This window comes from Mesoplodon densirostris, chromosome 5, assembly GCF_025265405.1.
Source record: "Mesoplodon densirostris isolate mMesDen1 chromosome 5, mMesDen1 primary haplotype, whole genome shotgun sequence".
NCBI classification, from domain to species: domain Eukaryota; kingdom Metazoa; phylum Chordata; class Mammalia; order Artiodactyla; family Ziphiidae; genus Mesoplodon; species Mesoplodon densirostris.
In genome coordinates this window covers 95,872,127-95,886,855 of record NC_082665.1, presented here as the reverse complement: position 1 = coordinate 95,886,855, position 14,729 = coordinate 95,872,127, and the positions used below count along the sequence as shown (strand labels likewise).

Genomic DNA, 14,729 nt, shown 5'->3' with positions numbered 1-14,729 from the left:
TCTGAACCTCAGGACTCCGGGGCCTCCAAGAGCACCTTAATGTAGACCTTAAAGTCCTAGAGGTGTCCTACAGGGAACCCTCTCTGAGCTGGAAGCAGGTGCTGGCAGGAGGCTTCAGGGTACCTGGGATCCAGCGGCTTCTATGTCAACAAGCTACATATACTCTGGGTCTGTGGGGAAGTCAGAGGGTCCATAACGCCTACCCATACCCATTCAGGGGGCCTCTAGGCATCCAGAGTTACCCAGAAAGCCAAGGCTCTCCCCAGAGGATGGCCCCAGACTTCACCACCAGCATGGCCAGGAGCACTGGGGCCTTCTAGGTCAGGGAGCAAAACCAGATTAAAGAGCAAACCATAGTCAGGGAACACATACCTTCTCCTGCCCTCCACCTCCAGAGTATGCTAATTCCTGAAAATACTGACAATTTAGACATGCCAGCATCTTAGAGACTGCTAAAGAATAACCACAATCAAAAAAAAAATGTTATGACCGATTATCAGGAGAATGAGCTAGTGTCCATTTTACTTTTACTTAAATGCCTTTTCACATGATCTGGTTATTGGCAACTTCAGTAAAACTGGTAAACTCTTGGTTGGGTGTGTCTGTATCTGCAGATTTCAAAAGTAAAGAAACTTTCTGCACTCTTGAGATGGAGATGCAGAAATCACATGTTACCTTGTTTCTAGAAATGAGCCATCCTTTTAAAAAGAGGCAAACACCAACTAAAGAAGCATCTAATACTGCAATCTGCTTTTAAAGTGCCTAAAGGTTATGTTATTAATTCTAAGAACACTTGAGCCTTTGTTGTACTTTTCTAGATAGAGTAAGGAAGTGTTCTATATAGAATTGTGTCTGTTAAAACCATCTACGTATTGACGTTGCCCTGCTTCTGTAACATGCTTCCCACTGATTGTCAGAGTGATGGTCACTGTCGTAGCATCGTTTTGAGAGTTAAGCCCTGTGCTTCAACGTTCAGCAGCCTGACTCTCAATTCTGGTCCCTTCATTTGCTGTGTTGGGCAAGTTTGTAATTTCTTGAAGCTCCAGTTTGGTCATCCGTGAGGTGGTCATAATAATGTGTCCTGCTCTACATTGTTGTTGAATGAGAAAGATAATCCTGATCATGTGTATGGCACAGAAGAACTGTCACATAAATGTTAACCCTCAATAATATTTAGTGGTTACCAGATCCTGTCACCAAAGACTAAATCATGTTTAATATATTTTTGTTCTGTGCTTGTGTTTAAAAGATATTTTGTAATATTTTCTTTTAATTATCAGCATACATGTTAACTCTCTGTTTGACAGCCGTATGCTATTTACTTAACCAAAATGTGCCAAATAGCTTACTGCAGTGTTTTCCAAACTGTGATTTGAAAAATTGGGATTCTGTGGAGGGGTTCAAGGTGGCCATTGTGTGTGGGGTATACAGAATGGGGTTCAGTGATGAGAGTGAGTGGTCAGTGATCCAGGCTTCAAATGGAACAGCTCTACCTTTACCGACTTTAAATATTGGGCTTCTCAGTAAATTTTAGTTTGAACAAAGGGTTCTGCAGCTAAAAATCAGGGCAGGGAAGTCAGAGAGGGTGGATAAAAACACTCATGGTTTACTGTGTCTATTATTTTTTAAAGAAATACTACAGATAGCAAAGACTGTATTTGAAACACTGCCATTTGAGTTCTGATTCTAGATTAAAAATTGGCATTTAAATCATAATTAAAGGATATTTGGAATTTCATCTTTTTCCCTTTCTGGCAGTGTTAAATAGGGAGGGCTCATTAAACCCTCTGTTCATCATCCTTCATTTGAGAAGTCTATTGTAATAAACCAAAGCATTATTACTCAGAATGAAAATGAATGAAGTAAATCTGGCCTCCAAGACCCCATGGCTGACATCTGTCCCTGTCCCAAAAGTAATCCAAAGTCAAGCAAGCCTAAAGCAGAGTGCAGTGGTTAGGCCCACGGTCTCTGGAGTCAGACTGCCCAGGTGTGAATCCTGCTTTGTCCACTTATATGCGTGTTTCCAGACAAGTCACTTTCCATCTGTGTACCTCAACCTCCCAGTTATTTGTAAAATGAGGACAATAGCACCAATTATGTGAATGTATCATGAGGATTTAAAGAGAATGCACACAAAACAAACATGATTACCAAAGGGGAAAGGGAAGGAAGGGAGAGATAAATTAGGAGCATGGGATTAACAGATATAAACTATTATACATAAAATAGATAAGCAACAAAGATTTACCGTATAGCACAGGGAACTATTTTCAGTATCTTGTAATAACCTATGATGGAAAATAATCTGAAAAAAAAAAAAAATATATATATATATATATATATATGTAATTGAACCACTTTTTGTACACCTGAAACACAATATTGTAAATCAACTATATGTCAATAAAAAATTTTTAACAGAATGCACACAAAATGTTTAGAACAAGGGAAGGTAGAAAATAAGTACTAAGTAAATATTAGCTCTTCTAGTCATTAAGAACAGTTTGTTTTAGAACCATTTTCTTGACACGAGTCATTTCCAAGTCTAATTACAAAAGTTAGTACATTTATCATTTTAAATTTCCTTCAACTATAGGAGGGATAGCAATTAAATTAATTAGCCTTATATTTTAATTCTTACTTGGTAATTTTTCTCTTTCCTTTCATATAACGTTATTTTCTTAAACAAACTGTGAACAGAAAAATCAAATTCTCTTGAAAGGTGTCACACAGAAAAATATTAAGCCTGCAACCTGGTCCTGAATTTTGTATTATTTTGAATATGGGGAAAAGGAACCCATAACCTAGCCATATTCTATTGCTATATTTTGTGTATGTTTATATTTTAAGAAAAATATGAAGGATAAAGTATGATTTTGATATATCATCTATTTGACCTTTTGATGCACATACTTTTACTTTGTATCCTTAATTTTTTCCGAGTATAATTCTTGAAATCTGGGGGGGAAATACCCTGAAAACAATAAAATGATAAATTCTTTAGTTCTTTTTCTGTCATATTTCAGACGTTCAAGGACTCCACGTGCTGCCTCAGACAGCTGACTGGTCATCTTTTCCTCCTCAACAGTATCTCTTGACTCTTGGGTTCAAAAACAAAGAGGATGGGGAGTTTTTGGAAAAAGTATCAAGTAGGAAGTTACCAACATTTACAGGTAAGTCACCTGGACTTGTTATCTTTCAATACTGTTTTAAATTAGGAATTGTGCATTATTCATTAAGCTTTATTCATCACAAGCCTAGCATATAGTAGGGCCTGGGCACCAAAATATTTGCTGGGTCATACTTAACTCCTTCCAATCTTCTTTGTGGGTTAGTTAACAATACCTGGAATTCTGGTTGCCCCAGGGGTGCCCACCTCCCTCACTCTAACCATCTCACTGCAACCACACTACCACCCATGCCTGATCATGGAGCACTTAAAGATTACAAGCTTTTGTCATTATCCATCAGCAAACACAGAAGAAAATCATGCAACGAAACTATTGTATGAAATCAAACATATAGCCAATGACTACCTTAAATCACTTGGATTATCTGCCACTGTATTAATATCTGTTCTACTCTTTTCTTATGTAATTAAACAAGATCTCAGATCTCCTGAAGAGTATTATAGTTAAATGGTGCTCAGTAATTCTAGTTGAAACTTTCAAAAATCAAGTAAACATTCAGGTGGAGTTGAAGTCTCATACTTATGGGCTGAATTCATGACCAGGTTGAATTTATCCCTTCAGCTATACCCACATAATTAAGGATTTGTGTTTTGTCTGGCACTCTGTCCTCTGAGGCTTATCACAGCTTCGAGCTACATTCAAAGTCAGTGCAATCTGCACACCTGAATAATACCTGAGAGGAACAAGACAAGAATCAGACACATTTATGATGACATTTTTTTCACAACTCAGGAAAAGCATATTCTGCAGAGAGACATGAATTGTTATAGGCTGTCCCGTGGATCTCTCAATCAAGAAACACAACAAAAGGAATAAATGATAGTCTCTAAAGGGCAGTGTCTCCTCATAGATCTTTCACTGTTATACTTCTGGTCTTTGAGATGGGACTCGTTTCTATGCTAAAGGTTTCATATCTATTAATATTGAGATATCTGTTTATAGCTTGCTAAGGAAAGCATTTTGAAATGGAAGTCTGGGGAAAAAAAGTATAAAAGTTTACTGTTACAATTTTTAGAACATAAAACTCCCTTCGGTCTGCTGACAAGAGAAGACACAGTGAGACACATGGAGACAATGGGGAAGCGAATCTTGCCAATACTGGATTTTATTAGAAGCACCCAATCGAATGTAGGTATATAAGTCTTTTATATTTTTTCAACATATAAATATCAGACAATTCTAGAAGTATGGAAAGTTTATTTTGTAAATATTGCAAGTGTCGGAGGATTTCAGAAACTTTCACAGTAAATCTTATTTGCAAAACCAAGCAAAGTTTACCTAATAATTTTATTCCTTTTATACTTTAAAATATATTAATCATAAAGCTACGCCTTCATAATTTCCAGCATTTCTCAGGCTACAGCCTTTTCTTTGTGGCTTCCTGATATCTAACTGAAGGCTGAATTGAATCTCTTGCTTCAAATCAGTAACAATATTTTAGTGAACACAGTGCTTTCCCTATTTCATACATTTGGATTACATATAACCATTTTGTTGCCTACATAAGAATTCAGAACACTGAAAGCTAGCTCCTCCACATCAACTGATACATTGGATGCTACTCTAAACATTGGCAATTGATCTTTCTGTTGTTAACATCTTTACTGCAGTATAACTTCTTTATAATGTTGTGTTAGTTTCTGTTGTATAAAAAAGTGAACCAGCTATATGCATACATATATCACCATATCCCCTCCCTCTTGCCTCTCCCTCCCACCCTCCCTATCCCACCCCTCTAGGTGGTCACAAAGCACCAAGCTTATCTCCCTGTTGCTATGCAGCTGCTCCCCACTAGCTATCTATTTTACGTTTGGTAGTGTATATAAGTCCATGCCACTCTCTCACTTCGTCTCAGCTTACCCTTCCCCCTCCCCGTGTCCTCAAGTCCATTCTCTACATCTGCATCTTTATTCCTGTCCTGCCCCTAGGTTCATCAGAATCTTTTTTTTTTTAGCTTCCATATATATGTGTTAGCATAGGCTATTTGTTTTTCTCTTTCTGACATGCTTCCCTCTGTATGACAGACTCTAGGTCCATCCACCTCACTACAAATAACTCAATTTCATTTCTTTTTATGGCTGAGTAATATTCCATTGTATATATGTGCCACATCTTCTTTATCCATTGGTCTGTTGATGGACATTTAGGTTGCTTCCATATCCTGGCTATTGGAAATAGTGCTGCAATGAACATTGTGGTACATGACTCTTTGAATTATCATTTCTCAGGGTATATGCCCAGTAGACGGATTGCTGGGTCATATGGTACTTCTATTTTTACTTTTTTAAGGAAGTTCCATACTGTTCTCCATGGTGGCTGTATCAAGTTACATTCCCACCAGCAGTGCAAGAGGGTTCCCTTTTCTCCACACCCTCTCCAGCATTTATTGTTTGTCGATTTTTTGATGATGGCCATTCTGACTGGTGTGAGGTGATACCTCATTGTACTTTTGATTTGCATCTCTCTAATAATTAGTGATGTTGAGCATTATTTCATGTGTTCGTTGGCAATCTGTATATCTTCTTTGGAGAAATATCTATTTAGGTCTTCTGCCCATTTTTGGATTGGGCTGTTTGTTTTTTTCCTATTGAGCTGCATGAGCTGCTTGTATATTTTGGAGATTAATCCTTTGTCAGTTGCTTCGTTTGCAAATATTTTCTCCCATTCTGAGGGTTGTCTTTTGTCTTGTTTATGGTTTCCTTTGCTGTGCAAAAGCTTTGAAGTTTCATTAGGTCCCATTTGTTTATTTTTGTTTTTATTTCCATTTCGATAGGAGGTAGGTCAAAAAGGATCTTGCTGTGATTTATGTCATAGAGTGTTCTGCCTATGTTTTCCTCTAAGAGTTTGATAGTGTCTGGCCTTACATTTAGGTCTTTAATCCATTTTGAGTTTATTTCTGTGTATGGTATTAGGAAGTGTTCTAATTTCATTCTTTTCCATGTAGCTGTCCAGTTTTCCCAGCACCACTTATTGAAGAGACTGTCTTTTCTCCATTGTATACTCCTGCCTCCTTTATCAAAGATAAGGTGACCATATGTCCGTGGGTTTATCTCTGGGCTTTCTATCCTGTTCCATTGATCTATCTTTCTGTTTTTGTGCCAGTACCATACTGTCTGGATTACTGTAGCTTTGTAGTAGAGTCTGAAGTCACGGAGCCTGATTCCTCCAGCTCCATTTTTCTTTCTCAAGATTGCTTTGGCTATTCGGGATCTTTTGTGTTTCCAAACAAATAGTGAATTTTTTTGTTCTAGTTCTATGAAAAGTACCATTGGTAGCTTGATAGGGATTGCATTGAATCTGTAGATGGCTTTGGGTAGTATAGTCATTTTCACAATGTTGATTCTTCCAATCCAAGAACATGGTATATCTCTCCATCTGTTGGTATCATCTTTAATTTCCTTCATCAGTGTCTTATAGTATTCTGCATACAGGTCTTTCATCTCCTTAAGTAGGCTGATTCCTAGGTATTTTATTCTTTTTCTTGTAATGGTAAATGGGAGTGTTTCCTTAATTTCTCTTTCAGATTTTTCATCATTAGTGTATAGGAATGCAAGAGATTTCTGTGCATTAATTTTGTATCCTGGTACTCTACCAAATTCATTGATTAGCTCTAGTAGTTTCCTGGTAGCATCTTTAGGATTCTCTATGTATAGTATCATGTCATCTGCAAATAGTGACAGTTTTACTTCCACTTTTCCAATTTGGATTCCTTTTATTTCTTTTTCTTCTCTGATTGCTGTGGCTGAAATTCCAAAACTATGTTGAATAATAGTGGTGAGAGTGGACAACCTTGTCTTGTTCCTGATCTTAGAGGAAATGGTTTCAGTTTTTCACCACTGTAAATGATGCTGGCTGTGGGTTTGTCATATATGGCTTTTATTATGTTGAGGTAGGTTCCCTCTATGCCTACTTTCTGGAGAGTTTTTATCACAAATGGGTGTTGAATTTTGTCAAAAGCTGTTTCTGTATCTATTGAGATGATCATATGGTTTTTCTCCTTCAGTTCATTAATATGGTTCATCACATTGATTGATTTGCATATATTGAAGAATTCTTGCATTCCTGGGATAAACCCCACTTGATCCTGGTGTATGAGCCTTTTAATGTGCTGTTGGATTCCATTTGCTAGTATTTTGTTGATGATTTTTGCATCTATGTTCATCAGTGATATTGGCCTTTAGTTTTCTTTCTTTGTGACATCTTTGTTTGGTTTTGGTATCAGGGTGATGGTGGCCTTGTAGAATGAGTTTGGGAGTGTTCCTCCCTCTGATATATTTTGGAAGAGTTTGAGAAGGACAGGTATTAGCTCTTCTCTAAATGTTTGATAAAATTCGCCTGTAAAGCCACCTGGTCCTGGGCTTTTGTTTGTTGGAAGATTTTTACCACATTTTTTTTTTTTTTTTTTTTTTTTGCGGTACGTGGGCCTCTCACTGTTGCGGCCTCTCCCACTGTGAAGCACAGGCTCCAGACGCGCAGGCCCAGTGGCCACGGCCCACAGGCACAGCCGCTCTGCGGCATGTGGGATCCTCCCGGACCAGGGCACGAACCCGTGTCCCCTGCATCGGCAGGCGGACTCCCAACCACTGCGCCACCAGGGAAGCCCCTGTTGGAAGATTTTTAATCACAGTCTCAAATTCAGTGCTTGTGCTTGGTCTGTTTATATTTTCTATTTCTTCCTGGTTCAGTCTCAGAAGGTTGTGCTTTTCTAAGTATCTGTCCATTTCTTACAGGTTGTCCATTTTATTGGCATATAGCTGCTTGTAATATTCTGTCATGATCCTTTGCATTTCTGAAGTATCAGTTGTTACTTCTCCTTTTTCATTTCTAATTCTATTGATTTGAGTCTTCTCCTTTTTTTTCTTGATGAGCTTAACTAATGGTTTATCAATTTTGTTTATCTTCTCAAAGAACTAGCTTTTAGCTTTACTGATCTTTGCTATTGTCTTCTTCATTTCTTTTTCATTTACTTCTGATCTGATCTTTATGATTTCTTTCTGTCTGCTAACTTTGGGGTTTTTTTGTTCTTCTTTCTCCAACTGCTTTAGGTGTAAGGTTAGGTTATTTGAGATGTTTCTTGTTGCTTGAGGTAGGATTGTATTGCTATAAACACTCCATCTTAGAACTGCTTTCGCTGCATCCCATAGATTTTGGGTCGTCATGTTTTCATTGTCATTTGTTTCTTGGTATTTTAGATTTCCTCATTGATTTCTTCAGTGATCTCTTGGTTATTTAGTAGCGTATTGTTTAGCTTCCATATGTTTGTATTTTTTACAGTTTTTCCTTTAATTGATATCTACTATCATAGTGTTGTGGTTGGAAAAGATACTTGATATGATTTCAATTTTCTTAAATTTACCAAGGCTTGATTTGTGACCCAAGATATGGTCTATCCTGGAGAATGTTCCATGGGCAGTTGAAAGTGTATTCTGTTGTTTTTGGATGGAATGTAATATAAATATCAATTAAGTCCATCTTGTTAAATGTGTCATTTAAAGCTTGTGTTTCCTTATTTATTTTCATTTTGGATGATCTGTCCATTGGTGAAAGTGGGGTGTTAAAGTCTCCTACTATGATTGTGTTACTGTCGATTTCCCCTTTTATGGCTGTTAGCATTTGCCTTATGTATTGAGGCGCTCCTATGTTGGGTGCATAAATATTTACAATTGTTATATCTTCTTCTTGGATTGATCCCTTGATCATTATGTAGTGTCCTTATTTGTCTCTTGTAATAGTCTTTAAAGTCTATTTTGTCTGATATGAGAATTGCAATTCCAGCTTTCTTTGGATTTCCGTTTGCATGGAATATCTTTTTCCATCCCCTCACTTTCATTCTGTATGTGTCTCTAGGTCTGAAGTGGGTCTCTTGTAGACAGCATATGTACGGGTCTTGTTTCTGTATCCATCCAGCCAGTCTATGTCTTTTGGTTGGAACATTTAATCCATTTACATTTAAGGTAATTATTGATATGTATGTTCCTATTACCATTTTCTTAATTGTTTGGGGTTTATTTTTGTAGGTCGTTTTCTTCTCTTGTGTTTCCTGCCTAAAGAAGTTCCTTTAGCATTTGTTGTAAAGCTGGTTTGGTGAGGATGAACTCTCTTAACTTTTGCTTGTCTGTAAAGGTTTTCATTTCTCCATCGAATCTGAATGAGATCCTTGCTGGGTAGAGTAATCTTGCTTGTATGTTTTTCCCTTTCATCACTTTAAATATGTCCTGCCACTCCCTTCTGGCTTGCAGAGTTTCTGCTGAAAGATCAGCTGTTAACCTTATGGGGATTCCTTTGTATGCTATTTGTTGCTTTTCCCTTGCTGCTTTTAATATTTTTTTGTATTTAATTTTTGAGAGTTTGATTAATATATGTCTCGGCATGTTTCTCTTTGGGTTTATCCTGTATGGGACTCTCTGTGCTTCCTGGACTTGACTGACTATTTCCTTTCCCATGTTAGGGAAGTTTTCGACTATAATCTCTTCAAATATTTTCTCAGACGCTTTCTCTTTCTCTTCTTCTTCTGGGACCCCTATAATTCAAATGTTGGTGTGTTCAATGTTGTCCCAGAGGTCTCTGAGACTGTCCTCAATTCTTTTCATTCTTTTTTCTTTATTCTGCTCCCTGAAAGTTACTTCCACCATTTTATCTTCCACGTCACTTATCCGTTCTTCTGCCTTAGTTATTCTGCTATTGATTCCTTCTAGAGTATCTTTAATTTCAGTTTCTGTGTTGTTCATCACTGTTTGTTTGCTCTTTAGTTCTTCTAGATCCTTGTTAAATGTTTTTTGTATTTTCTCCATTGTGTTTCCGAGATTTTGGATCATCTTTACTATCATTACTCTGAATTCTTTTTCAGGTAGGTTGCCTATTGCATCTTCATTTATTTGGTCTTGTAGGTTTTTACCTTGCTCCCTCATCTGTGACATATTTTTTGTCGTTTCTTTTTTTTTTTTTTTTTTTGATGGGTGGGGCTGTATTCCTGTCTTACTGGTTGTTTGGCCTGAGGCGTGCAGCACTGGAGTTTGCAGGCAGTTGGATAGAGCTGGGTCTTGGTGCTGAGATGAGGACCTCTGGGAGGCCTCACTCCAACTGATATTTCCTGGGGTCTGAGGTTCTCTGTTAGTCCAGCAATTTGGACTCAGAGCTCCCACCACAGGAGCTTGGCCCCAACCTCTGGCTTGGGAACCAAGGCCCTTCAAGCCAGTCGCTGGGGTTCCTCCCATCCCCTTAGGTGTCTGTGGTCCCCCACCAGTGCCTGGTAGGTGCCCTAATTGTATGTAGACACGAATCCTGCATTGTCCTAGTCTGCCATCTTGACTCTTCCCTCCACCTGGCAATTGATCTTTATATACCCTTAAGGTAAATTATCTAATCCCTTTCTCTGACCCAGGGAAAATATGCCCTTTCTACTTTCAGTCTTTAAAAAAGCCCAAAATAAGGCCTGATTTATGCTGTGCTATTTTACAAAATTTAAGCTATTGTATTGAAAGTACATAAAGGGAACTCCTCATTAATGGGCTCTAAAGGCTGCAGATTTCCCCTTTTAAAATATTTTTCGAAAGGCCTTTAAGCTGGAAGTTTTAAAGAATTCTTTTTTTGTCGTTTTAGTATTACATCGTTGATTTGATATTCTTACCTTACAAGGGGAACCAAGGGGGTTATCACAAACAGCTACTTAACATCTGTTCAGCAGTTTACCTGCTCAGTAACTTTATTCAGCATTTTAGAAAAGCTATAAAACCCTTAATTTATTTGCATGATTTGTAATTCTATGCATTACAAATCCAAAAGCACATTTTTACTGATTTTCCTACCACATAGCTTCTTTCCCCTTCCTCACAGCCATGTTCCACTCAATTATCTCCCCTATACTACTACTACTAAGAAATCCATCTCTACTTTAGTCATCTTGCGCTGTCATAACAAAATAGCATAGACTGGATGACTTAACCAACAGAAATTTATTTTCTCACAGTTCTAGAGGCTAGAAGTCTGAGATCAGGGTGCCAACATGGTCAGGTTCTGACAAACACCCTCTTCCCGGTTTGCAGTTGGCTAAAGACCCTCTTCCTGGCTTGCAGTTGGCTACTCTCTCTCTGTGTCCTAACATGGCAGAGAGCAAGCCCTCTGGTGTCAATTCTTATAAGAGCACTAATCCCAATATCAGGCCCTACTCTCACGACCTCATCCAACCCTAATTACCTCCCAAAGGCCCCATTTCCAAATACGTCACATTGGTCACTAGGGCTTCAACATAGGAATTTTGGGTGGACACATTCAGTTTATAGTGATCTCATTGGCTCTATTGCAAATTTTGAGTCTTGTTCTCCAATTCACAACCTCTTTCAGACACACACACACACACACCCTCTAACCAACCACCCCATCCTAATTAGAGATATACACACACACACACACACACACACACACACACACACACATCATCACTGTCATCATCAGGCTCTTTCACCAAGCAGTGGAAGCCTCACTAGCAAGAACCATCACCATATAGTATTATTTCACCTCATCTGCACATGGTTAGCCTTGCAGTGCCAGCATGCTGGATGTTGGGGAGGTAATCTGTCTGTGCCCTGGCTCTTTGGGGCGATACCTGCCACATCATCATCTGTTGCCAGCTCAGATCTCCCAGTGTGTTGTGAATGCAGGTTAGGCCAATCTAGGCATCATGCACTTTTTAAATGCTTCTAACACATTTTCTTTTCACGTTTCAAAGGGCATTCTGGCCACTTAGAAATGTGTATATGCATGTATCTCTATGTGTCCATGAAGTATTTTATAAAATCCACTTGAGTATTTAAGCATTGCATTGTCCTTATTAGCTGCGACCCTAGCTTGTGACACCTATAGATGAAGACTTTTGTCCAAGCCTGTGCTCTGGCTGTGTAACCCTAGGATGTCACTTAACCTCTGAGCTGTTTTTTTCTCATTTATAAAATAAACTGTTATCTGCCATGCTCACCTCCCAGAGTTGTGAGACCAAAAGTATATAATCCACATTGAAACACTTTGTAAAGTATTAAGAATTTTTAAAGTTTTAATTAATTGTATTGGTTTTCATTTGCTATGACAAAAGGACTGTTTTATAGACCCTTTTTCTTTATAAATGCTGTATACTTTGAAATGACATACTCTTCTAAAATGAAGCCTGTGCAAGTGTCCTGTGGATTTTGAATTCTTTTCCTTAGATCACTGATGCACTCAGATCTCCTCACAAAGGCAGGATTAGAGGTGTCATCTCTAGCCATGGAGTAGGTCTACTGCCCACAGTAGGGCTTGCCAGGGAACATGAATTTTCACCTCTTGCTATGAGGTGGTAGAAAGAGTTGGTGAAGGAGACAAAGACATTCCTGGTATAATGTTTCTCTCAGAAAATAATTCTCCTTACACTCTGACACCAGTTTCCTTACCTTTATAGATTCCTTTGTTAGGCACACAGCACACGGCCAGACAAGAATGATTCTGGCATTTTCAGAGTTATTGTCTAAAATATTCTCCCACCTTCCTATCTGGTGTCTTTTAATCTCACTGAACATCAACCCCATTCAACCAGTAGCTCTGCTCTAATGGTATTTTTTCTTCTCTGGATCTTTGTACTAATTATTTCACGTGCTACTGAATGCTGCTGTGCTTTTCCATTCATTAACTTTACTGGCTGCTGTCAGTTTGCACCTTATGTACTGTGCTTCCTGGGGTATTAAAGAGTTAAAATAATAAAATCTCTTGCCAGGCATGAAGCTTCCTTCACAGGCTGACTTGCCAAAAAATGACCTAACTAACCAGGTTTTGAATACCTTGTTAATTTTACTTTTAATTTCCTCCAAGTGAAGCACAAAAATTGTTTATATATGCACATTGGAAATGAACAATAATATGTGTTTCCTACCCCTTTTCTTTGCAATTAATGTTTCTATATGTTATGTCAAACGGAAATACATTCCCAATACTTGGGCTCTGCTTTTCAGCAGTATTATGCTGTGCCACTTATTTTCCAAACATTCATCCATACCTGCTATTAAATCTAGACAATTGTCTGGCTGAAGCTTTCATTTGAACTTGCTATTTACCTAACCTTCATTGTACCTGTGTGAGGTTTTATCTTCAATCTTGGCCACTTCATTACACTCTCTCCAGCAGCTAAGGAGCTCTTTGATCACTTCTGAAGTCTCATTGAGAGGGCTACTTCCCTTTAGATTTAGCCCTTGCTAGCATTAGATGTGAGCTAATTCCTTCATTTTTCATTATTTCCTTGATTTTCTTAAAGCATTCCTGCTGGCATTTATTAATTTTTATTTCTTGTTCACTTTATCTCTCAAAAGCCCTAATCTTGTATAGGTAAAATATTAATCTTTAGTTTCCTGATGACCAAAACTGCATTTGGCTTGCGGTGGGGGTGGGGGGAGGACTATTAGCAGTCAACTGTATCCTTTCCCTAGTGTCCTATTCATAAGGAGCACTTCCTGTTTTGCTATGCATCCAACAATCAAGCTAACAAAGCACCACTGCCTTCCACTATTTTTATTGTCCTGATGTTTTGGAAAATTACACTGATAGATTATGTTTCCAAGCAGGCCGCAGTTGTTTCTGCACTTTGGAGTTGGGTCACTATACCACTTTCCTACAACCAGCCCCACTGTTTATTTTAAAGAAGGACAAAGAAAGTAATTTTTCTTCGGAAAGAAAACTGTTTCTCCTGCAACTTGCTTTCCTCTATTTGACAGTATCCATTGTTTAGCTACATGTTTAAACTCAGCGGGTAGGCTAGCTATTTCTTCAATTCAGAGAAGGGATCTCAAATCCACAATTTGCAGTCATTGCTCCTATAGGTTTATAGGTTTTCAGATAAATGATTAATTGGTAAGAACAAATTAGCAGGGATAAAGAGACATTAGTCAAATGGCAGAGAGAGATGTTAGGAAGAAATACAGCAAATACAATGCAACAGTGCTCAACTTTCTTTATTACCAAGATTCTAGGAAAGTGCCAAATTCTAGAGGTTGGTGTCAATCAAGATATGTGTATGACATTTCAGAAAGGACTGCCTTCTAAATTCAAGTTAAAATTTCGATGCTCTTTAGTAATGCTAGTTTCTAATAATCTTTCTCCTTAGAAGAGAATATTTTAAGAAGGAAAAGTCACACCTGCCTTCTCTAATTTCTGGGAGAAAATCTGTTTAGCACAAACTAAAATAGTCCTTGTGCAGATACTAAGCTTTAAGGTAGTAGTTTATTCTCCAACTTCTGTTTGAGATATTTGAATATTTGATATTTGAATATTTGAATTTTTGTACAGCTAAAATTCGTATTTCTAGGGCCACATATCAAGAGATTGTGATTCACTGAGTAAGGTCCAGAACGCTTCCTAGTTAACCAACAAGCCTAGTAATTCTGGTGCAAGTGGTCAAAGAGGAAACCTCCACTCCCCAACCTCATAAAGGGATGCCGCTCATCCAGGCTTCCACTTCTAAGCACCAAGATTCAGAATGCCAACACCAAACTAAATCCTCCTGTGACTTCCCATTTCTCATCA

General features: G+C 38.1%; 1 protein-coding gene across 1 annotated transcript in view; it reads left to right on the top strand.

Moving 5' to 3' along the window:
* SPATA16 (spermatogenesis associated 16) overlaps positions 1–14,729 on the top strand; it is a 224,316-nt gene that overhangs the window by 170,626 nt on the left and 38,961 nt on the right. The window contains exons 6-7 of the mRNA XM_060098837.1: positions 3,027–3,173; positions 4,207–4,319. Coding sequence (XP_059954820.1) covers positions 3,027–3,173; positions 4,207–4,319 — 260 coding nt within the window. The remainder of the gene's footprint in view (positions 1–3,026; positions 3,174–4,206; positions 4,320–14,729) is intronic.